This window comes from Lathamus discolor, chromosome Z (genome assembly GCF_037157495.1).
Source record: "Lathamus discolor isolate bLatDis1 chromosome Z, bLatDis1.hap1, whole genome shotgun sequence".
Taxonomy (NCBI): domain Eukaryota; kingdom Metazoa; phylum Chordata; class Aves; order Psittaciformes; family Psittacidae; genus Lathamus; species Lathamus discolor.
Window position 1 is genome coordinate 85444619 of NC_088909.1, and position 25988 is coordinate 85470606.

General features: G+C 41.5%; 1 protein-coding gene across 6 annotated transcripts in view; it reads left to right on the plus strand.

The window, feature by feature from the left end:
* IQGAP2 (IQ motif containing GTPase activating protein 2) overlaps positions 1-25988 on the plus strand; it is a 128964-nt gene that overhangs the window by 21853 nt on the left and 81123 nt on the right. For all 6 annotated transcript variants that reach the window (XM_065663997.1, XM_065663995.1, XM_065663999.1 and 3 more), the window contains exon 2: positions 1181-1280. In XM_065663997.1, coding sequence (XP_065520069.1) covers positions 1216-1280 — 65 coding nt within the window. In that variant the 5' untranslated portion in view covers positions 1181-1215. The remainder of the gene's footprint in view (positions 1-1180; positions 1281-25988) is intronic.

Sequence of the window (25988 nt, forward strand, 5' to 3'; positions counted from 1 at the left end):
CACCTCAATGTTCTCAGCTAATCAGTCTGTGGGCTGCTGCAGAAAGTGTTTGGCCCAGCCCTGCACTTCCGCCCCCTCCCTTTCTGTCTGCAGGTGCACAGCAGCTTAGGCCAACGACCTGATCTTCCTAGACATGGGTCTCTTCTTAGCCATTGATCTTTGGCAAGGGCTGTCCCTTGTTCTTGTTCAGTGACATGTCTTCAGGATTGCCAGCTCTGACACACGAAATGAGAAAAGTATGCGGCAGAGAAACATGGGGAAGAGCAGGGCTAGCACTTTTAGGATTCACTAGCTCAAATAGGGTTTCTGTAACAAACAGCACAAATTTCAGTAACTGTTTTGTGTTGAAGGCTGTTTCCAAAAGCCTCACACACAGTGACTAAAATTCAGCCAGAAGTCAGCGTTACTGGATGGTCCATCAGATTTGTTGATAGAAACATTTGTAAGAATTTCAGATTTGCTCAGAGACTCTTTGTACCCTACAAAGACTGGAAGACCAGTCATGGGTAGTAGTTGTTAATAACCAGGGTCATTTGCAGTTAGAGATGTGCCCACAGTCATCCTTAATAGTCTGGGAGAGTGTGATATGGTTGCAACAATAACTAGGAGTGTGAATATCACATCTTGTTCATTTGATTACAGCCCTTATTAACCCCATCAGTGGGAGGCAGCTCAATCTGTTGCAGCCTCACAGGTTCCTGATACTGCAGCCTGTTCCCAAGCGTCCCTTGAGATACATTTGCAGCGCACTGCTGTCTTAATGTCTGCTGCTGAGGCTCTGCTTAGCACATGGTTTCTTCATCTTCTGCTTGCTTTGAGCTTCCACAGAGAAGTCCTGAAACTCCTCTGAGGATGTGTAAGGTGAAATTCTGCTGGCTCCCAGCCTCAGCCCGCTGTGTATTTGAGTGCTCCATCTTGCCCCCACACCAAGAAATGCACAAAAAACAAATGCATTCTTGGTTTTGAACAAGTGAAACTTGAGAAATTCACGGTATGGCGAACAGCATCTTCTTGGTGATCTGAATATCTTTGTACATAGTACTATAAAAGGCCTTTTTCTGATGGGGAATCATTACAATTTTAATTTTTCTTCTGCAGTAATTCGCTTAGTTTCTCAGTAACATGGCTGTAAGAATCACCCCTGACACATATGTAACTTGATATGGGTTTCTGTTTTCAGCTATTGTGGATGATGAAAGGCTTTCAGCGGAAGAAATGGATGAGAGGAGACGTCAGAACATTGCTTATGAGTACCTGTGCCACTTAGAAGAAGCAAAAAGGTAAGTAAATAAAAGCATGCCTATACTGTGCCTTTAAATACACAAGTTCAGCCCTGTTGTGTCCTTGAACATTGTGATTTTTATTCAAGTTCTTGAATTACTTAGTTTAACTTGATGTTGGAATTTTATAGCATTCAGAATGAGAAACTAATGCCCAGTGTGAAAAGTTTAATTCAAAGATGGATTTAGAAGCAATCAAGACAACCTTCTTGGAGTTACTGTGATGACTGTGACTATCTTCAATGAAAGTAGGGGTGGGTAATAAAACCCAAGGCTGTGGTTTTGTGAGAAGCTGAATAAGACTTATGGCTAATTGGGAAAGTCTTTTGTTCCTGGCTGTGAGGTGGTCATGCTCATTTCTTACTGGTAGTTCTTATGAAATTACTCAGGTTGCTAAGATGGCAGAATATCACCTGACCTAATGATCCATATCATCTCAGTGTTTCAGTGGTAACTGCAGGCAGGGCAATAAGGTAACACAGACTTTTCTTTCTTTATTGCTCAGGAATACTCATCTCTTGAATCGACAGTCAGTAACGAAGCACTGTTCTGCAAGTGCACAGGGATTTTATCATCTTTGTGCAAATGTACTGTACTACACTTCATTCTCAAAATAAACATTGGACAACATTTTCGTAATTAGTGAGCAAGAAAACAAGGTACAATATCCCTGTACTTTAGGAGTAGCTTGAAGAGTACTGCTAATGTCACCTGTAAAAGCCTGTCTTACATTCAGTCTGAACACAGTTTTTCAGAGATGCATCTTGTACTCAATTTATTGCCCTGGGCAACACTAAGTGTTTTGCTTCTGCCTCTGCATTTGTTGATGAAGGTTGTTTTAGTCTTAATCATTAGTTGCAATGACTCTTAGAATTTCCTAGAGAAAAGGAAACTCGAACTCTGATGATTAGTAGTGCAAGCTGTGAAACCTCAGTGCGATGACAAACCATCAGATCTTTATAATGGAGTAATCCAGTGTATTGAGCCAAGAATCAAAAGTAAAAAGGGCCCTGAGCTTTGTTTCCACACCATTCCCCTCGCCATCACTATGTGGCACTGAGGGCTACCTATTTAGCAGTCGTGCGGCAGCTAGCTGCCAATGATCTTGTGCTAGGGGCATTAGTTTAAAAATCAGCCATTCTTACTTCCTATTCACTATACTGTCCCATTTGCTGTAGTAAACATTGCCTCCATTGCTTTTTCTTCCTCTCCACGGCAGAGTGGTTCCCTATTCACATATCTAAGATGGCAATTGTCTTATTGCTGCCAGAGGACTGGTCTGCTCTGCACACTCTTGCTGCCTCCATTGTGCAGTTGCAAGAGATTGTGGGGTTGGCTCACTGTCCCAGCAGGAAATTAGTAGCTCTTCTGCCAAGTTAGTTTGCTAGGGGTTTAGCGAGCTGTCTGATCTGATCATGGGTCAGAGGAGAATCAGTGCTGACAAGAGGAAGGGGATGGGGTGCAGTTGCATGCCTGGGAGAGGGAAGGGAGCTTGCTGAGACATTAAATTGGCTCCACCATCTCAAGAAACCTCAGTGAGTCAAGCTTTGGTTTTACTCACAGTTCCCCCTAGGTTTGTTTAACTCACCTACCTGCTGGCTTCTGGCAAGGTAACAGTAACAGCTTGTCTCCAAATCCAGCCTTCTTTCATCTATTATTATTATTAACAATTAATCTTCCAGGCCTTTTTCACCCTCTTCCCCTTCCCAGGGCTATTTGTCACTTTGAACTCAAGTCCTCTAGTTCATTTGAAAAATCTCCCTTGATATTTTCAAGAAAGTGTGAAGTTATTTTTACAATTAATGACTTAAATTAGCATCTTCTATGAGTAACTCCCTCCTCTTCGTTATATTTATTTTTATATGAGTTCATGCTATTAGCAGTTTTGTAGAAGAAATATTCCTTTAGTTCTGCTGTCAGGTGATGGGACTTTGCATCCAGAGCACTTCCTCCCAGGGCAGTCAGGTACCTGGAAGTATTTCTGGATCTCCATTTGGAAAGCTGGAATTTACTGGTAATGCTCTTGGGCAATGCTTGGTGTACTGCATGAGGTGCTGATGAGTGCTGTGGTGTAGGAAACCTTGTGTTGCCCCCGCCAAGGGGTTGGGTTGTCACAGGTGGAAGTGATGCAGTAGTCAGATGTCGTTGGATATCTTTTCCTGTGCCCCAGCTCTGTGGAGAGAGCTGCTGTGGCAGCAAAAAGAGGGCGAGGGAAACTTCTCCCTTCTCAAAGAAGATAATTCAGTTGCACCATGAGACTTTGTCCTAAGATGGACTCTTACTAATGGCAAAAAACATGTACAAAAATCTTGCAGAAATGAGAAGAAACGCCTGTGTCTAATGGCTGTGTAACCCATACCCTGGCTTCCTCAGGAGCTGAGTAATACCATTCAGGGAAATTGGGGTTGCAAAGGTACACAACTACGTTCTCCCCAGCCCTGACCTGGTAGAACAGCAACATGAGAAAATGTTACAACAGAGCCTAAACAAAACTGGTGACTCTGGAAAGAAAGCAAGACAGCAACTTCACGGGGAGCAATGGGGTCATAATTCAAACTGCAGTAAAACAAGACCAGTACAAGTTTGTGAGGCTTGAGTGTAGAGTCCAGGCTACCTCAACTGCACACTGTGGGTCCAGTCCTTCAGCCATGTTGGGTGCAGTTTTGCAGGAGGCACCTGCTGATAGACTGACTTTTGCTGCTGCTAAACAGATCCCAGCTGGGTGGTCATCCCTACCCTGCAGCACTAGAGCAGCCCCTGTAGGATGCATATGCTCCCAGTCCTTCTTGTGCTTGTGGCTGTGGGTCTTAGTCAGAGAAGGCAGAAACCTTCGGCCCCAGATGCTGCACTGGGCTGCGAGACAGCCCAGAATGGTGGCTGCTACCTGCTTGCCTTTCTGGGCAAAACCTGTGAGTGGCAACTGCCTCTCTGACATATTTGATTTCTGTTTATAGTTACAAGCTCTTTTTGCTTCTATAAATCCTGACTGCAAAGAGAGGATTTTCTAGTATTCATGACACTATGGATAGCACTGGAAATAGACTGAAAGAGGTAAAGCAAGATGAGTTTTCCATTCAGTTGGCAGCTGCTGAAATGACAGCAACTACTGTTTCAGCTAATCGGCATTGCACAAACACCATGTGTCTTGGTCCACATTGAAGATTAATAAATACTGATATAAACAATAAGTAGCAAAAGATTGGGACAGAGCATGGCTGGGACAGTACAGGGGTCATGTTGTTTTGATGGTTTTTTTTTCTCTCACTGTATTTGTAATCAAAATATTATTGCATAGCATCTCTGCATTTTCAAATGCCAGAGTTAATTAAAAGATTGAAGAATGTGTACTTTCAGCCGCTTTTCAGGCCACTGTTTGCACACCTACTTCCTGTAGCCCAGCTTTAATGAAAACTTTCCAATTTTAACATGGAAGAGCCCTGTCGCTGGTAGCTGATGCTTCTGCATATACTTTCTGTGCTTGGCACAGTATTTGTGTACTGTGTAGGAAATTGTCTTTTAAGCACTATGAGCAGGCTTGAGGTATCTGCAGTGGCTAGTAAGTTTGAATATGGAGAAAAATATTTGAATTGAAGAAAAACCATTTTGTTCTGTTGGACTGCTGTCTCCTTTCTACCACAAATCCCTCATCTGATAAATGAAGGTTTTGGTGTCTTGTATATGTAATTTGTTTTATTACTTTTGTCTCTAATGGAAGTTTAGTGCATATAAAAAAACAAAGTAGAGAAAAATTAGTAGTATCCAGTAACCTTGAACTGCTGAGAAGAATCAAATCAAGAAAGATAGTTAAGAGTAGGGATTTTCTCAAACAATACAGCCATGGATACCTCTAACAGAAGCCTTCCAGGCATTACACCAACACACTTTCATTATTGCTTGGGAAATTATTCTGTTAAATAAAAAAAGCTTGAAGTAGGCATGTCACAAGCTCTAATGTCTTATTGGGTTAGCTGCATTTTAATAAATAAAATTTACCAGAACATCCTCCTTTCCAAAGGTTATCTTTGTAATACCCAGAACATCAGATTCTGCCGTGAGTTTGACTTTTGCTGTTCTGTGTCTCTCTGTAGATGTGCAATTACAGCACTGTAAATGATAATACAGATTTGAAGGGTTTAAAACCATGATTGAAGTGTTGGCAAATAATGCAAACCAAGTTTACAGTAAATCTGTTGTGTTTGGCTAGAGTTATATACATCCGTACTTAAGCAGGCACTATTTCTCTTGGCTTCTTAGGAAATTATACCTTCTTATGCTAAACTTGACTTTGGACCATGGGAGGCCTCATTTTACTAACCTTGTCCCTCTCTGTATGAAATGGAATACACTTTGTTTAACAAAGTTTCACTTTGTTTCACAAAGTGTATGTTGCAATTTCATAAGCAGAACTGCCAGTATTTGTCATACTTCTTACTTTTCTTGCTCATCTGTTCAGCAGGACAGGAACTTGTGTGAAACACTGAAGCTTTAGCTTCAATGTTAAGACAATGAAGACACATTAGGAAAACTATCCAGAAAATTTCAATTGAGGGGTAATTTCTTATTTGAAAATGTAAATCCTCATTCTTGTCAAATTTCATTATAACAGAAAATCAAATAATGTAAAACCTGCCTCCTTCAGTGTATTGGTCTCGAATGGGTAGTTGCAGTATTGGTCACTGAAGAGATCACAGTTGGGAGCTGCTGTGTAAAAATGTACACGCAGTTTAAAATACTTTGAAGCGCTTAATTGAATTCTGTTACAGCTAAGAGTTTCAGAGTACTATAGCAGCATAGGGAGCTCAGGTTGCTCCAGTTGTCAGGACTGTGGGACCATGGAGATTTGCTTTGGAGCCTACCCCGTTCCTGGTGGGTTACTGGTGTCTTACAAAGGCTTGGAATTACAAGTGAATTCTGCCAGGTTTCATGCTGCTGTTTCTCCATGAGCAAAGTTGTGGAAACTGTGCAACCCTGGCAGCTCACGAGTGAATTAATGCTACCAAATTCTCTGGTTTAAGTCCTTTTCTTTCAGACTACAGGAAGTCTTTAAATTTTCATACTTAGACTTGAATCAATAAAATTGTAATATAGTTGTACAGCTTGTTGATTTTAAGTAAAAAACGTTAAGATAATGTTACTTTTTGGTAATCTGTTTTGTATGTGTTTTGTTTGTTGTTTTTTTTTCCCCTCAAAAAAATCTGTTTTCTAGGAGCAGTAGTCTACTGACATGTAGATAATGAATTTTGGCTCATCTTCCCCTCTGCCTTAAGCCTAATAAAGCACCAGTGAACATGGCTGACAGCAGATCTGTAAAGGTCAAATGTTTGAAACTAGGGTGCTTCATGAGCTGAAATCCTTGGAAGAATCCTACTTAGCTGGGATATACCTGTCCCTGAAGTAGGTCAGTCTGCACATAAGTACTGATAAGCAAGTATACTCCCTGTTTCATGTCTTGATCCTCAAGGGTACTTACCTAGAAGAAAGACTGGCAGTTACTGAATTGTTCCAGGTAGTTACACAGTAGTGCAGATATGCCAGAGTTTTCATATGCAATTGTGAGTAATATCAATCATCAACCCAACAATTGCTTGGGTAATACTGGCATATGAAAAGTCTTACTATTAAGATCTGAAGGAGAGAGAAACCTTTGTGTTAGTTTCTATACAGGATGCATTGACCTGCTCACTGGGATGTTGAGGTAATTTGTGCACATGTTATGGGCCATTGCTCAGCATGTATAGCGGCAGAATAATGCTGCTGAGTAATGATGGATGTGACCTTTGTTTTTTGGAGACTAAATCATATGGCACTTATCCCATATCATGTGCTGAATCTAACAGTATAGTCTCTGAAGAGCCAGTTCTTTCTCAGTTTTGCATCTTTCTTTTTGGTACCACCCTCTCGTAAAAGGTATTGCATTTGGTTTTGTTTGGAGTTTTTTTCGGGGGAAGGGTGTTTGGCTGTTGTTTGGTGGCTTTTTTTTCTGGTTTGTTTTTTTTTTTTTTTTACTTATTTTTTATAAAGAGTGACAAACCTGAAGCTAGTTTGTGCTCCAATGGCATCATATAAGAATAGTTTGTAGGTTCAGCTTCATCAAGAGAGCACATGGCATTTTCACTTTTCCTCCTCTTTCCACTTTGCAATTTGGACTTTCCATGGTGCAACACGAAAGCCTGCTTGCCTTTAAACTCCATCCATAAGCTTAGCTGCTTGTCAGATCAAACTGATGCCTTCATTCTGCACCCTGTGTAGCTCCTAGTTAATATTAAGTGTAACGTGAGGTGGCCTCCTAAGGTATCAGCAGTACCTGAGTTGTTATGGTATGGTATGGAGTGCACCAAGTAGAGGAGGAGGCTGGCAAGGATCACTGACCAAAACTTCTACTTCTGGAAGGATGGTAAAGGAAAGTTTGAGCCTGAGTTACGCAGGGAGGAACACAGCTTTGGGTATTAAAGGTAGCAGTGGTACCTGAGGTTTGCACCTTGCCTGAGGTATTCGTATAAAGTTGCTGTTGGGAAGAACCTGTGATGGTAACTGAGGGATGGAAGGGCACTGTTTTATCCTTTGCTTAGTGTTGAAAAGCTTACATTTTGCTCTTAACCTTTGGATAGGTCCTTCTGCATTGTTTGGACTCTGTTCAGTAAGTCAGTGTAGTTCCCATTCATCTGAGAGCAGCCAAGTCCTGTGTTTCCCTGTCTGTTAATGACAGAATAAATGGCTGTGTGACCATGACAGCCTGCTGGGCTATGGGCTGTGATGGTTGTATGCCTCACTGGTTGTGAAGCTGACCAGCAAGTGGTGCATTCTGGCTGGCAAACTTCCCATTGTCCAGTAACTCTAGTGCAGCATTCAAAAAGCTTTGTTTTGTGGTTATATGTCTGTTTGCTTTGTATTAGCGGAGGAAATTACCGAGGCTGATGGAATCTGCTTATTAACAGCTCCCTTGCAGGAGTGTACTTTTCACATGCTGAGATCCTCCTTTTCCACCTGCCATGTCCTGGAGAGCTGTTGATCTTTGGAAGAAGTGTTTATTTAGGCACTTGTAGAAACTGCTGTGGTGAAATGTGAATGAGCTTTCATAGATCAGAAGAGGCAAGACAGCAGCTTTAAGTGGTGACTGTTATAGCACTATCTTGTGTAGACCACTGCTGCTGATGAGGAGCCCACAGATACGTGCAGGTGGGAATCTCAGTGTATTGGAAGCAAGAAATTGAGTGTTCACAAGAAACATGCTTCCAGCTTTGTGGATGCCTAGAGCCTGGAGAGGAATCACAGGTCAGCTGAAGAGCAGCACAAAGGAATTCCAGCCACTCCAGCAGTAAGTCAGCTTCATCAGGGGCTCAATGTACATGCCTTGATGCAAACACACTTAGCATGGGGAATAAACAAGAGGAGTTAGAGATGTGCACATGCCTGCAGGACTGTGATCTTCTTGGCTTCGTGAGAAGTGATGGGATGGCTTCTATGACTGGAGTGCCGGAATGGAAGGGTACAGAAAGGACAGGCAGGAGGCACAATGAGGTGGTGTTGTCCTCTACGTCAACAACTAGCTGGAGCACTGCCTGGCGATGAATGAGGAGCTGACCAATTCTTGTGGGTCAGGACTGTTGAGATTTTTAAAAGAACCAATGTGCCATCATACCTCCAGTTTTGAACTGGAAAAATTACTGGGGGAGTGAAGGGGTCGTTGTTCACTGAATGTGTAGGTGTGACTTTGCACCTGGCTTTTGACTTTTAGCTACTGCAGACAAGCACTTTATGAGGTAAGGCAGCTGCTGAGGGACATAAATCTGGGTTTCCTTAAAAATTTGGTGCAAACATCTCAAGAATTGGCTAGCTGGAGAGGGAGCACTGTGACAGTTTGTACCTCCTATCTTTAGGCATTGGAGTAACTCTAGAAAGTGCTTTGGCTGTTGATGTTTCTCACTACAGACCATGTGAATCCTGTGTTAGTAGGCACAGCTATTGCAAAACCCACAGTGTTTCCCACCACAGGATGAGTGGCAGTCTTATGTGACGGACTCTGTTGTTGCCAGTTAAGACTGAAGAGCATGCTTTTTAGAGCAGCACATGGTCAGACTTCTAACTAAGCTAGTTAAGTCACAGGATTTTGTGGCTCAGTGTGTGTACTGTATACTGCTCCTGACTGCTGTTGCTCTCAGTGCTTCATGTGCTGTAAGAAAGATGGCTTTTTATTAGCCTGCATTGAAATTCAAAGATCTTTTTAAGAGATGGGGTATAGCACTGTCCCAGATTTGCTAAAACCACAGATGTGCCTCGCAGGAGTTCATGTAATTGTAGGATCACCTCTTCTTGATGTTCTGGAGTCTCTGTCATTTGAAGCTGGCAGTGTGACAGCCTTTCATGGTTGCTTTTGCTATTTTTGTTGACAGGTGTAGAGATATGTGCAGGGCTCTACACAGGGCTAAGTAAACCCCTCAAATTCTCCCCACCTCATTCGAGATAGGGACGTCTGTGAAAATGGCTCTGAGAACTTCACTCTTTGCTTGTTTTCCAGCAGCCCATGTTTATTCCAATTGCTTACGCACTTTCTGTGATGCACAGCAAAAGAGATTTCAAGGTAATCGTTTCAGCCCCAGATTTAAAAATGACTGGGGAAAACATTCTTTAAGCCAAGCCATTACTTGGAAATTATGTGATTTATCTGGTTTTCAACCAAGTTCAGGAACTCTCATGCATTCTTGAACTAGTACAACTTACACTAATTCAGTTGTACGTGTGAAGGCATTTTTTTCTTTAAAACCCAAATTAAAAATATTCCTTGCCAAGGTTTTTGTTTTGCAGTTCAAAATCACAGGAGGTGGTCAGAGGTCCTCTTGGGCAGGAATGCGTATGTGGATGAGAAAACAATCCATGAAGAAAAACATACTGTTTCTGTTTGTAAAAATATAAACAGTAGCCCCAAATGTCTTTGCTGTAGTTGCCCACAGCGTATGCATTCAGAATTAGCCTTGTATTTGCTGCAAAATGAAGAGGTGAGATAGTGTTTTTCTGTTTTTGAAGTGGCAGCAGTACCTGGCCTTGAACACTTAATGTATTCCACTTGCTACTGGATGCTAGCATCTTTCTTGACAACTAAGGCCTGAAATGGGTTTCAAAAGTAGAGACCGAGAGCTATGAATGGGTTTTGAGCCTGACAAATTTGAGTCTGAGGGAATGGCTGTGAATGAATCCTCTCAAGTGAATGAATGAGGCTGCTCTTGAGCTTGAAGTGCTAGGAAGGATTTCACATAGCTTCCAGTGACTATAAATGCTACACATGTTCTGGCTTGCAAGCAGAGACTTCCACTAGTTACAAGTGTAACTGCTCTACCAGCTTGAAGAGGAGAGAGTCTTGTGGGTTTTTGTTTTTATTAGAATTGATTTGAGAAGTGCTGACAGGTGAGTTGTTATTGTGGCATTGAGTACAGATTTATTCTGGCAGGAAGATGGTTAGCTGCATGCATAGTTTTCCAGCTACCTAGAGGACAAACAGCTAGCCTGCCCTGGGATGACAGCTCATAGATTTGCAATTGTAAAGATGTTCTGTAAATGCCTGTGGTGCAGGAGTAACCTAATTGTTTCGCAAGGCAGCAGAGATGGGAGCCTGGATTCTAATCCTGGTTCTTATTGCTCCCACCTGGGTGGGTTGTCAAAGCTTTTGGGTTATTGGTGATGCATTTGCCCTGCAAGGGAAGTGATAAATCTAGTCTGACAGCTTGAGCTCTTTTGTCATCTACGGTATGTTAACCATTTCTAAAATTTGGTTACCATCAAAACAGGTGGGAGCATCATAAAATTTTGTGTGGTAAGTAAAAGAGGACCTCTTGTAATGAATGAAATTGCCATAAAACCAATGCTTTTCATCACCCCTATTATTCTACCTTTTAACAGTCTGCCTGTTTTAGGGCCAAAAGCATAATTTGCGCATGAAGACAACAAAAGCTGCAGTAGTTCCTGCAGCCAAGCACCTTTCACTGCACAGGAATTGTCTTGCCATGTCTTAGTTACGCTCAAGGCACTGGTGTGCTTGTTTCCCAGTGGGAGGAATAGGGAGAAGCAATGGGAGCAAGGAGAGAAAGGGGAATGATTCACTGGTGTTGTGCAAAAAGTACCCAGAATGGAGGCTTAAAAGTGGGAGCAATTTGTAGAGGACCATTTAACAGAAGGAATGGACATTGGCTGCTGCTCCTGGATTGCAAGGCTGGGTGGGTGCATGGAGGACGACGTTGCATGCCAGCCATGCTTGCCCACAGGGCACCCTGTCACTGGTCTTACAGAGAGCACCAGAGCATCAAATGTCTCATAAGTCACACTCAGGCAAAAGTGTCTTTAAAGCCTGGCTGTCAAACAGGCTGCTCTAAGGTGGATAAATAGCATGGTTTACATCAAACATCTGCCTATGCATTGTGCTAAACTTTTTTCCCTGTTAAAGAAACAAAGCAATGAAATAATATGGCACTGGTGGACATTAAAAACTGGAACAGCTTCCAAGCTTTTGATTGCATAACCTCCCTTACCACAACCCAAGGAAAGCACAGTATGCTTTACTCAAGCGCGTCTGCATTTACGTGTTACATAGACTTGGTCATGTGGGATTTGCTGTGCAGTGTGTTTGGGGCAGTGCCAGCCCACGGTCAGCTGGACTGTCGTTGCAAGAAGAGTTCAGTGGGATTTATGACTTAAGCAGGGTTTTGGGCTTCCCGTTTTCCTGATCAACATCTACAGAATAGGGAAGAGTCAACTTGATACACCCAGTAACTCCTTAGATGCACTTTCTTCAGCTGTTTTCAAAAACAAAAATACAGACTTTTAAATTATTTATGCTGAACCTGTGCTTTTGGGAGAGGGTGCAGAAGTGCTGTGGTTTGTTATAATACTGATGGCAATGAAAGAGCCATTTGCAGCTTTTTGGATTTAATAGCATGCTTTCACAGTATTTTTGAATCTCCTGTACGTGTCACCTTCTTCTTGTTTTCCTCCCCAAGAACACCGAGTTAACCTTGTGATTCACTTCATACTTCATATTGGGATGGCTATTACCTGTTTTCTGGAAGAGTGCATACTTTAGTTGAAGTCTTAGTAAATGTAAAAGTAAAGTATTGAGTAGTATTGACATATTTCTGTGTTCAGTTTAGAAAGCTGGTGAATATTTTTTTAACATTCCTGCTGTTTTCTGTCCTCACAGAGAGGGACCTTGATCTGTTGCTGCTAGATAAATATACTTCTGTTGTGATTCCAATTTCAACATTTTCACCACTTCCTCAAAGTGGTGTCACATGATGATTAGTACATACTGTTTTCCTTAGTGAGAAGTAATAGGAGAGGACAGACTTTAAACCAGGAATTTATTCCAGAAGGTGTTATTTACTTACGGGCTTATGCACTCTTAGTATGCTAAAAAGAACCTAGGAGTACATGGAGGCTTCTCAGTATTTCCCTAGCATTTTGTGTTCCTTCTAAAAGCTGCTTAATGTCAGAAAAGTCTAAGTAAGAAAGGTAGTGTCTGAAACCATCGGAGACTAACCCATTTGCTGTGATGGTTACTGGCTAAGATTGCAATGGTATTTTCAATGATAACAGTAATCACTTTGCACCTTAAGAAACTGTGTTAAACAGCATTTTCAGTCCTTTGTAGAGATGTATAACAAAAGATTGAGCTTGTGCACTGCGGTAGACTAGGAAAGCAGGGGTTATTGGAGGATTTAACAAGATTGACCTTTGGTAACTTGAGATGCCAAGGAAGAGGCAATAGACTGCTGCTGCTGAATTGAGACCTCCTCTGAAATCTGCAAAAGGCTCCTGATGTACTGAGCGTTCACTGGGGTCAGCAAAGCTGTTGTTTGTATTTGCTCTGCTCTCTGGAAGTGAGGCCAAAATCTCTATTGGTAAAAGACTTGTATCTAATGCAGGTTTTGTTTGGATTTTGCTTTAGTGCAGAAAGAATTGTATCTGTCCATCTTTAAGGACTTTCTGTGGCTTGACATTAGATTTCAAATAATAGGGTTGAACTCCACTGTTGTTTCATAGGCTTCCAAAAACATTACTTATACTGCAATCCCTTAGTTTCCATCAAGTTCAAAGATGAAACATGCATGCAGTGCTGCTGACTTACAGCAGTGTCAAGATCCATGTGTCGCAAAAGAAGCTACTTTCTCAGGGCAAAGTTCACTCACTTCAGAGGGCCCTCCAGTTATGCTGTTTCTGCGCTGTCTGTGAACTGAATGTCACTGGAAGAATTGTATCTTCTGTGAATACCATGCTTAGATTAGATTAATAATTAATGCTGAGTGTGCTGTGTAGCCTTCATGTAACACTGGATGTGAATAAGCAGGTGACTGTTAATAAAAATTGTTTCTGCCTGCAGAACACCAAAGGCTTATGGCTCTTCAGCAACAAAAAAAAGGGTAACAGGAAATTTGTAGAATGTTTTGTTTTGATCTGAGTGTTTAGCTTTCTCTTGCTTACAGGAATGTGAGGCAGTAGGGCTGAGAGAAAATGTGAGGGATACTTGGGAGTTCTCAATGGAAAGCAAATTCCTTTTGCAATGTTGTTTTTTTTTCCTCCTGTGGTCCTGCAGTTGGTGAAAATGAAAATGGCTCTTTAGCATTCCAGAAGGTTTTAAGAACAGTACCCCAAAATAGTCCTCTCTTAAAGCTAAGAGACTAATAGAATAAGATGAAACAAACAATTTTTTGTAAACTAAATGCTATAACAGTTACTTGTGCTTTTGGAAGGCATGAAAACCAGCCCAGCTCTTTGAAGAAAACAGTTTTAAGGTCTTGGCTGATGATAGTGCTAAGTCAGTGAAGGAATGACTTCCTCTTGTTGGCTTTAGGTCTCCCACTTCTCAGTTTCATTTTCAGAGTCAGGTGAACAAAGTTTTCTGACCTTTCTCTGCTGGTCACTTTCTTTTCTTAGCTATCTGTTTCAGAGAATTGTGCTAGGACATTCACCAGTATGATGGAACAGGCACCTTGCCGGGGGAGCATGGTTTGCTTGAGATTCTGTAGGAGAGCAACAGAAGTAGATATAGCAGAAGAGCCTACAGCTGAGGCTTTCTCGTCCTGCTCCAGAAGAGGAACATCTGCTTTTCTCAAGACTGACCAAGTATGGATTTGGGAAAAGGATGTGCAAACCTGTTATGTGAATTAGGTGTCCAAGTATTTAAGATGAAGTATTCAGGTTTTTGAGTGTTACTAGTAAAATAAGCCTATGTCTAGTGTAATATAAATATCACCTTGAAGCAGTGAATCCTTTCACATGGCTGCCTACCAGTAAAATTTCTATTTGGGGAACATTAGAGCATGCAAGTAAAACAAGAAAATTGCTTTGTTTAGAAGTACAGTTTTGGTAGTGTCTGATAAAGCACTTTCTAAAATAACAGTTGTTAGAGCTTTTGCACAATACCACTTTCATCCACTTCTGACATTTAAATGTTGAAATACTATTGAGTCAGTGTTGCAGAATGTTTTCATGATGACTGTATTACTCTGAGGAGCCCGATCAAGGAGCCAAAAACTGAATAACCTCAGGCATTTTTTCTCCTGCTGCATCATCTATTGGAAATTTTCTCTCAAGGCGAACATTCAGAAATGGTGATGAAGTACCCTGACATAGTATGCCCTAGAAAGTGGCTTAATCAGTTTAAGGTACAATCCTGACTTGAACAGAGGTCATGTTTTAAAGGTCAAAAGTGTTTGAGCTGGTGGTAAAAATGAACTTTTGTTGTAATTCACTTCTGTTAGCTACGCTGGCCTATGGTGCTACAAGTGAACTGTACTGGGATTTTCTAGAGGTAAGACTTCTACCTACAATGTATTGATTGATGTAAACCTGTCAAGACAGATTAAATACTTGGTCTGCAGAACAGAAGTGGCTTTTTTTTTTTTAACAGCTGCAAACAATAAATGAAATGACTTCACATCAGATTTTCAAGGTTGGAGACTGGAAGAAGTGTTTTGAATTATAAACTTGGCATATCTGCATGGGAGTCAAAGATGGCCTCCTGCCACTTTCCTGAGTGACACTGTGTGAGAAATACTCCAGTAGGTGCTTTGTAATGAACCTGACCTGTTCTTCCTCTTGCACTGGGAAAGTGTCAGGATAAGTGGGAGGGGAATGATCGCTTTCTTCTGTTTGACTTGTTTGTGTATTCAGTGGGCTTGACAGTTTTCCATGATGTGAATGGTAAAGAATCATGCACCCAGGTTGCTAAGGAGCCCATTATTAACTTTTTTCCTAGAACTTAAATAATGCAATCTCTTAGAGTTAACTGTTTACCTGTTCATCTCTGTGCCTTATCTATTGAAAGCAGCAGCAGCTCTGTTCTTCCAGTGTAGAATTACAGCTGGCAAGTGTTGGAGGCACTGAAATATTTTAAATATAGACCTTATGCTACCTGCTGAAATATTTCACGGTATTTTTTTCTGCAATTTCTTTCCTTACATTCCCATTAGGTCTTGTATTAGAAAAGTGCTTCACTAACATCGTAAACAACAAAGATATGGATCTACCGATTATGAGAGCTAAAGAGTTGGACTTTCACACTGTTATTGCATTGATTAAATCTGCTTTTTTATAGGTAGTCACGTTGAGATCTGCCTTTGTCATGATTTTCTCAAATACTCAAGAAAATACTGTATTCCAGATACCCAGTCTGGCAGTGGTGTGTGCAACACTGAACTTTGAGTGACCTATTTGAATAGATCAGTGATAAATACAGTGAATATCCTGTCTCAATATCTATGAAAGCCATTGTGCAGTAAATATGGCACTGCTGTAACACACATGGCTTTCTGCTTGGCTGGTGGGAGAATGAAAACTTTTGAACATAGTGCAGTACAGATGGTTTACTGCTGTCATTGTGTGTGTCAAAGCATGAGATCTGGAGACGGAAATAGCAGTACTTAGACTGGATGTGAATTGGTAAAACAAATAGGTGAAAGATGTTCAAAGCTTCCCTCTGATGATATTGCAACCAAATGGTTTCATCAACAGTGAAGGAGGTAAAAGGAGAAGAGCTGTGTTGAGCATGCGACTTGATTGGGCACTTCTGTCCCATCATCTGGGTCTGAGGGTTGAGGCTGGAGTCAGGGGCTGCAGTTCCTGAGCCACTGCTGAAAAAGCCTATTCCTGAGTTTGAAGAAAGTTTATCTCACCTTCATCTGCTTTAGCCTCTGAGTATGTTCTGGGAAAACGAGTCGGTGAAGTTGTGAAGGGTCTCTACGGCAAAAATTAGACCAGGATGTCAGGCAAACTGAAGTGCTACCTCAAAACAGGGGAAACAGATGAAGCACAGAGGCAAAAATGTGGGCTGGTGGTGTGCGGGGTGTGGAGGTGGTCCACTCAGGGTGCCAGGGGAAAAGGTCCAGCAGACTCTGCAAGCCTCTCCCAGGAGCCTATTTGAACAGGATCACAGCGAAGCAGTCAAAGCAGCTGGAAAAGCAATGAAGGAGGGGATAGGGGCCTGAGGATGGCTTTTTGGATGAGAGCTTTCTCAGAGGATGAAAACAGATTGTTCATTCCCTGCCTTAAAAAGGCAGGTGGGAGGTGGCTAAACAGGATTGCAAGGCTGTGCAGTTAAAGAGTGCACAGAAAGGGTCAGTGTTTAATTAGAGTTGTCAGCTTTCTCTGCTTGGTCTGGTTAGAGTGTCTGGTTGGAGCTGCCGTGAAAGGCATAGATGAAAACTCGGGTGTCGAGGTTTAAACCGATCCACACAGCTCGTCCACTCACACCACACACCCCACCCCACCCCCCCGACCCTCCCCACTCCCGGAGGGCTGGGGAGGAGAATCAGGAGAATGTAACTCCCATGGGTTGAGATAAGAACAGCCCAGTAACTAAGGTATAACACAAATCACTGCTGCTACCACCAATGATAATACTGATAAGAGAAAATAACAAGAGAATACGATACCACCGCCGAACGAGTTCGACCCCCCCAAAGAGAGAGAGAACGCCCTTCCGGGTAACTCCCAGTTACCTCCCTGGGCATGATGTGCTGTGGTATGGAATACCTCTTTGGCTAGTTTAGGTCAGGTGTCCTGTCTCTGCTTCCTCCCGGCTCCCCTCGTCCCCAGCAGAGCATGAGGCTCACAAAGTCCTTGGCCAGAATAAACATTACTTAACACCGATTGTTTTTAATTGTTGCTATCAGCTCTTTTCTCAGGCTGGAAGTCAAAATACAGAGCTTGCACCAGTTACTAAGAAGGAGCAAAACTGCTCCTGGTAAACCCAGGGCATCGGCATAACATGATATGCAGCGAGATGGCAGCCTAGAGGGCCATCAAGTTAAAGCAGGCTTACCCCATGGTAGGTTTCTGGCGGCTGCTGAAACATAATCTTACTGAAACCTCCTCTCAGTTTAGCAGCTGGGATGGGAATATTTTGTGTAATGTTACAGTGATATTAGTCTTTTTTTTTTTTTTTTTTTTTAAATCTTTGCAATTTTGGGAATTCTGAATTGGTACAATTCAAACATTGTTCCTCCCTCAGAACAAGTGCTAATGAGTGCTCACTTCTGTAGGGAGAAGATCTTTGTTCTGCTCCATCCAAATGTTGAGCTGTAAACTTTGTCTACTCATGCTGTAAACAATGATTTGCATCTAATAATGAATTTCTAAAGCACATTGTGTTTCTTGCTCTTTCAAAGTAGCTTAGATATGCTTTAACTATCAACACATTTATTCTAACCATATAGTTGTTGGGAGATAGTAGCTATATAATTCTTAGGGGACTTACTTAGCTACAGAAAGGGGAATGAAGTCTGCCTGTCCTAGGTAGTGCATCTCTAGCTTGAATTTCTTGGGGTAAGACCTGATAGTCCCTTGCTGCTGTCTTTCCCATCTGCCTCAAATTGGTATGCCTGACTGAAAGCAAGCTGAACATCCTCGACTGTTTAGGTAGTCTGAGTGATATTTAAAAAGACACTTGACAGTTAATGGCAAGCATGAACATCAAAGTGTGCTCAGGGGAGCAGCTTTATAAGAAGCATGCCTCATCACTGGGAAGGAAGGCTGTTGTGGGAGTAAGATCTTGTATTTTTCAACAGGTCAGCAGGTCTTTTTTCCAGCCTTAGATGAAGTCTAGATTGTGTCTCTTTAAGTTTGGAGGGGAAAGGGGAAAGTGTCCCTCTCCCAAGACCCCTAAAACCAACAAAACAACAACCAACTGAAAAAAAAACCCAACCCAACAAAAAAAAAAAAAACCCGAACAATAAAACCCTCCAAAAAACCAAACCAGCACCAAACCACCCAAAACCCCAAACCTCCTGAAATTTTCCAACTTCAAACTCCTGTTCTGCCTCCTTATTTTGTTTTAAAAAAGAGGATTTTTTTTTTTTCCTGACTCCCTTTCTACTGTTTTCTTTTACAGACAAACCCAGTTTTTCTCACTGTTGCGTCTTCCTCAGCCTTTACTTTTGGGAGATTTAAGAGACTTGTTGCCTCTTTATAACCGGTGATTAGCCTCTCATTCTTTACTGGTGTTGCCCACTTTGCCTCAAACATGTATGGGTCTGTCTTTATCCTGAATGACAAGAGGAACAGTGTGCAAGAGTCAGTCAGTATCATTTCCTTGATTTTCTAAAGACAGTAAATGGTGACTAAAGCACTGTAGTAGTCTGTTTGCTCAGAAAATTGGTGATAATTTTAAGTTATGCTGCCTTTACATTTTAAGCTGTTTGATGTAACGAGACACAGTAACTATATATTTTAATGAGCTCTTAAATTCTAGGAAAGTTTATTCCCCTGGGCCAAATTTTTTGTTTGCAAAGGATGGAGGTTTGCCAATATGCTCTGCTTGAAAGGAATCATTGTGCAATATTTGCCCTTTTAAGCCATCCTACCCCATAAGTACATGCTATCAACTCAAGAATTCTGCTTTTTACATGAGAAGAAGCATAATGACATGCAAAGCATCTGCATCTCTTTCTTCTCCCTTGATGTTCAGACTGTGGATTAATAGGTGCAAAATTTGTCAAAATAAGTCATCTAGACATTTGTTTTATTAATAAGCGTGTGTTTACACCTTGGTGTAGTCTGTTCGAATGAGGTTTCTTTTTCATGCAAATCACACTTGCCAAAGTCTAAGCCTCCCTGGCCTGAGTAGCTTTCCTCCTCTTTCACAGTGGAAACCCAGTAGCTGTGATGCAACCTGGAAGAGAAGGAAGTGGCTGCCATGGCATGGCTGCAGCTCCTGTACCATGGTTTTTGCTGGCTGACACTCTTTATTCCCTAGAAGAGAGAATCAATTGGGCTTCAGTACAGCTGTTTATTTATGCAGGGAATACTATTGCGGTGGTGGTAGCAATATATTCTGGCAAAAGACACTCTTGCTATAGTAAAGGTGGAAGCCATATGTAGTCCCTCTTACAATAGAGATGCACACTGGGTTGTTTGTGCAGTTCCGGTTTCCCCCACTCCTGCTGTGGACAGCCTTGTTGAGGAGGGCGAGATCTATTACTACTTACCTGGAATTTATTTTTAGGTAGGAATTCATCCTGAAATGGAAATCCAGAGTCAAATTACATCTGCTTTTTACTGCTTCAGTGCTTCTTTTATCTATCCTGCTGATTATTAACCCCTCCCTGCAACATCTTTTGGCTCTACTGTGGAGAGGAGAAGGCAAGCTTTATTGATGACTGATTTTTATTATTTTTTTTAATTGATATGCTTAAAGGTAGAAACATCAGATACTTTTTGTTTAGCTGATGCTGTTCTCTGATCCTCAAAGGGTTGTTTGATGGTAGCTAGATGTTTGTCATTGTTAATCCTCATCCCACAGATTCCAGGCATTAAAACAATGATTGCCTTTTTTCCTTGAATTTGGAAGCTAGTGCAATTCACTTGATATTTCAGTTTAGTATTTGATGAAGGAATGCAGAGCAATACAGAAGGGTACAGGATGACAGACAAATATTGCTGGCTGTGGCTTTCATTGCAGCTAGAAATCAAACTAGCATTCAGTATTTTTAGATTGTTTTCCTGTCTGATTCTCTCAGAGTGCACATATGTTTAAGTCTACATACCCATCACTGACTTGCTGATAAGACATTGTCACAATTAAGTAGGAAGTGTGTAAATAAACCCCAGTACTGATGGCCTAACTATTCTTACTCATAATTGTTATCTCAGATAATGAAAAGAGATGTTTGACTTCCCTTTTACTCAGGAACTCTCTGGTACAGTAGAGATCAGTACTAGAAATGACAATAATGAGTCAAAGGCTGGTTATAATATGTGAAAAATAATAATGAGGCTTCATGAAAACTGCTTTCTGCTGGATGCTGAGGTTGCTCCCTAGGTACTAATCACTTGTCTGAGGTTATTGCTGCTTCTGTCAGGATACTTGTGGAGACTGGAGGAATCTTAGCAGTTGTAGTAGCCTGTTCTGGATCAGAATGTCTTAGGCTTAGTTGCTATAGTTTGGTTCAGTAACTACATTTTCTTAGAGATGGTTGCCAAGCTCATTTTTTGTTCAAGCTCCATTTTCTCTGAAGTGGATATATTAGAGAAGACCTCTGTGCAAGTACTACTGAGCAGATGAAAATTTATCATAAAGGGTTTGTGTCAGGGCTTTGAAAGGAAGCAGAAAAGCCCACTCATATTCTCATTTTCAATCTTAAAATGATTGAACCCAAAGTACCAGATTTGAATTCTTCAAACCATTCTTGTTTTTAAAACTATTTATATCCATGATGCAATTAAACACAACTTGGTTACAAACAAAAAAGGTTTAAATGTAAGTTAAGAATAAAAAGCTCAATATACCTCGTATGCTCAGTGATAGTGTTGAGCCATTTTGTTAGTAAGTAGCTTTTGCAGCTCAGTGCATTTGTCACCTGAAGGGTAGTGACAGAGATGAACAGCCTTTCTGTACTTTCCTCACTGCTAAATGCGGATGAGTTGTACAGCTGTAGCATCTAACTTGCTGGGTCCAGGTGGCCAACTTCATCTGCTGTGTATGTGGTGCCACTTTTTTGTTACTAATCAAAATACAGCCCATAAATCCTAGGCTTAGAATTCAGGCAAGAATGTAAACTTACACTGAGCTGCACAACAGCTTAGCTGTTTCTGGCCATTTGTGCCTGAAACCAGAGTAAAGCATTTTTTAAAGGTTCAGTACCATTGTCCTCAGACTCATGGAAATCTGTAGGTTTGTAGAAGAGACGCTAAAGACAAGCATACATAGAATAAGTATTCAAATCGTGTAAACCAGCTGACTTGTGAATGTATCTCCTAATGAAACACGCTGACCTCTTCACCAAAGTGTGGGCATGTAAATCTTCTTTAAGACAGGTAATGATCTATAATTTGGTGACAGCATTTGTTCTCTATGGAGCTAAGAAGTTTTCACCTGTAGCACTAGCCAAAAAAAAACCAATCAAGAACAACCAACCAACCACCTGAGCATCAGTTCAACTATCCTAAAGATAGTCTCATCCCTTTTACTCATTTGAACATCCCATGTAAATGCACCGAAAAATGTCTATACACCCACACAAAAAAAATATTGATTGAATTTCAAACTAACACGGCTCTAAGAGCTGTGTTTCAATCCCTTTGGAAGCAACTAAGGAATTTTGAGCCTGCAGTCCTTGGGAATGCTGCTTTTCTTGTGCACCATCTGTGCACACCTGTGAGTTCTCAGAGTTACAACTGCTGGTTTAAACCACGACAGTCATTTATTTCTGAAACAGCCGTTTGAATAGTGTCCAATACTGTCGTGTGCAAAGAAGTCTGAATTATACCTTAAATTTAGGGCTAATGGTACTCAGAACTGAAGCTAGTTACAAACCTGCTACGTTTCTTAAAGCTCTGGTTATGCCTGCATCCACAAGTTGTTCGTAGACCTTATGAGTTGATCTTCTGAGGTACATAGTTCAGAGATATTACATGCTTTAAAAAAAAAAAGAAATGAATTGCTCTGTTAAGTTCTGAAAATAGAGACTCAAAGGGTTATAAGACTAATTAGTAAACATATTTGTACATCTTTGTATGTGCTGGGGAACAAAGTATAGAGCTATGGGTTTTGTTGTCCAGTCTGTGTAACTGTCACCCCAATACATATTCTCTGACATGCTTCTGAAATTCAGGCTGTTATGAAGTTTGAAATGAGCACAAGCATATCCTGTTCAAAAGGCAACCTTTTAGACAGAGGATGAGAATTATCATAGAATCATAGAATAGTTAGGGTTGGAAAGGACCTCAAGATCATCTAGTTCCAACCCCTCTGCCATGGGCAGGGACACCTCACACTAAACCATCCCACACAAGGCTTCATCCAACCTGGCCTTGAACACCGCCAGGGATGGAGCACTCACAACCTCCCTGGGCAACCCATTCCAGTGCCTCACCACCCTAACAGGAAAGAATTTCCTCCTTATATCCAATTTAAACTTCCCCTGTTTAAGTTTTAACCCGTTACCCTTTGTCCTGTCACTACAGTCCCTGACAAAGAGTCCGTCCCCAGCATCCCTATAGGCCCCCTTCAGGTACTGGAAGGCTGCTATGAGGTCCCCATGCAGCTTTCTCTTCTCCAGGCTGAACAGCCCCAACTTCCTCAGCCTGTCTTCATACGGGAGGTGCTCCAGTCCCCTGATCAACCTTGTGGCCCTCCTCTGGACTTGTTCCAGCAGTTCCATGTCCTTTTTATGTTGAGGACACCAGAACTGCACACAAAACTCCAGGTGAGGTCTCAGAAGAGCAGAGTAGAGGGGCAGGATCACCTCCTTCAACCTGCTGGTCACGCTCCTTTTGATGCAGCCCAGGATACGGTTGGCTTTCTGGGCTGTGAGTGCACACTGCAGCCAGCTCATGTTCATTTTCTCATCGACCAGCACCCCTAAGTCCTTCTCTGTAGGGCTGCTCTGAATCTCTTCTTTGCCCAGTCTGTAGCTGTGCCTGGGATTGCTCATTTGTCTTAAGCTATCTGCTTTGAGTCTTCTGACAGTGTAACTGCCTTGTCCTGGTGGCAGGAGGAAACTGCATTGCATTGGACTTGGTCTCTAAAGTGTGCAATTTGTCTGACTTAAAGCATTTTGCTTTGAATAATTTCATATAAAATACAGGAACCAGTAGGGTTTCTTGACATTAAAATGTTTAGTGTTCTGAAATCATAATTTACTTTTTTGTCACAAGGCAAACTGTACATTGGTAAGTGAGTTACGCTCCTGCAATGAAAACACACCCCATCATGGTTTCTAGCATTCAAAACTAGAGCTTTAAAAACATTTAAATGCAGAACAGCATAGCTCAGCCTTTCTTGTGACTATTCTTTTTAAGAAATGCATTGCTGATGCAACATCTCAGATGTGTAGTGAAAACAGAGAGGTGGAACAGAGGGGTTTTTTGATAACACGACCTGCTACAAAAACCAAAAAAAGATGAAGATCTCTCTGCTCTCAGGGACTAACTGTGAAGTTCTGCTAGCCAGTGGGGGATGTTGGGCAACTGAGCAGCTGGTTCTGTTGCAACCTGACATCTTTGCAGGGCGATGCTCTGGTGGATGTGACAGCACGTGTGAGTCTTACATATTGGTCTAAATCACAGATAATGATACACCTCTGCTGCTCTTCTGCTGTCAAAAGGTTGAGACTGCCTGGGTGATGTTTCAGTGACTGGTATGGACTGGCTCAAAGTAGGGTGGAAATGGGAGCTGGCTTAGCATCACCTTTGCTCTGTACTCTTTTTCTGCTGAGAACTTCTTGGCCCATGGAGGAGGATCTGGTATATGTGTCTGAATACTGATCTAGTGCTGCTTGGGAGAAGCTGGCATGCTTCTCATGGAGCACAAAATACCAGAGTGTGGTGTGCTCTCTGCTACAGCCAGAAGAGTATAGTTTAGCTTTGACCTCTGCTTGACTAGGGATCAGAAAGGTGAAGTAGCAGATGAGTGTTTTATTTTAATAGTATCTGTGTTGGTTTAGCATTATGAAGAGCTTAATGCACTGTACATAAGTTGGATATCAATTGTCGAATTTCGGTTAATTTTAAATGTTCATTATTACTCTAGTGACCAGAGGTAGCAACTTATGGAAAAAGTCTGAGGTTTTGATATCATGTGAAGGAGGTGTACACATGTAGCAAATTCAGCCACAGCATTTTTGGTGTTGTTTTCAGGTATGCTCATTATTTGAGAGAGGATAAATGGGTGTTTGAGTCTGAAGCAGGGAGACATTGGTACAGCAGACTTGTATCTTGCTCCTGTATGCAGCACTGCCTTCAATGAACAATGCTTGTTCCTTCTTGGAGTAACTGTCCCTTAACTTTCTAAACTTAAATAATTAACAAATCCATCGCTTGCATAACTTGACTTTTAAAGCGACTGATTTGGTGTGCAGTTAGCCTTCCTGATTAGTAAATACTTTAAATGAAACTCTGGAGTTGTGCAAGATCAGATGCTTCCAATATACTCCGAAAAGTGTTTTGTCATATTTTACCTAAGCTACAAAATAAATGCAAAAAGGAAAATAATGTATGTTAATGTGCCCCATCCTTTTATATATGGCTAATGTTTATAGTGTCTTTGTCAGCTGTAGAAAGGCATTTTAATCTTTTTTCCCTGTAGTACCTAAGTTCCCAAACTGTGTCAGACTTTGAAACAAAGATTGGCTTTACGAACAAGATCCAATTAGTGACTAAAGAGGAAACATTCTTCTTGGGGTGGATAACTGTCTGGATTCAGTGAAGAACTGGAAACACTTCTGTGATAATTAGCATTATTCCTCAAGACAGTCTGTAATGAAAAATTGTTTCCATAGTCTTTTGGGTCTCTTTCAGTCTATTTCTCGGATTGATTAATTGCACGGTCAGACAGGGTTGAGTAGAGAAGGCTTGTTGTAGTCCTGTGGCCCTGCCTTGTGCACAGGGTTAGTGAAACTACTGCTTACAGCTGTGGAAACACTTATCTGGCAAATGCAGATAAAGTAACTTGCAGCTAAATGTGTGCTTGCATACTTGCAATGCATCAGCCATCAATAAACCAACACATGCAAGCAAGTGGTCATGTAACTCCAGGTTTTGGGGACTGTATAATTGTATCTGCGTGTTCACTTCTTGAAGGTGCTTCTTTTCATTTAAGTCAATAGTGAGATATTTTAGCAGCTCTTCTGTACTGAGCAGCAACTGAACTTGCATGGACCCCAAGGTCCAGAACAATAGAAACCTTTGAATTGCATGTTCTTCCCTAGTGTGACTCTTCCCTCATTTTGGAAAGTGACTCACAGGCTAGGCCTGCCATAGTTGCCAGAAAATGATGTAATTTGGATAATGTAATATCCCACGTACAAACCAAAGGCTATTTAGAAATTGGGCTGACAAGAACAAAAAGGAAATATCTGTATATCAGATGCATATCTCAATTTTTAAATCAGTATAATCGTGTGTGCACTTAAATACAGAGGTAATGCAAAAGACATGAAGAAAAGCTACAGTGTGTTCCTTGAACTTTGTTTTCAGATAACTGCAGGGTGGGTAATCCTGTTGTACAGTCTGCCTTATGCCAGCAGTAGTTCTTACAGCCAAACTGTGTCAGACCAGGGAACTGATCTGGTCAGGACCAACGTATGTATCTTGGGGTGTTGCTTTATTTCTCAGCAGGTTCCCTGGATCCATTCTCTACACAGCCCCTGGAGTGCTAGTGGGGCCAAAAACTTGAGGCAAAATGCAGGGAAGAATGAGCAGCGGAAAAAAGGGAAGATGTTAACT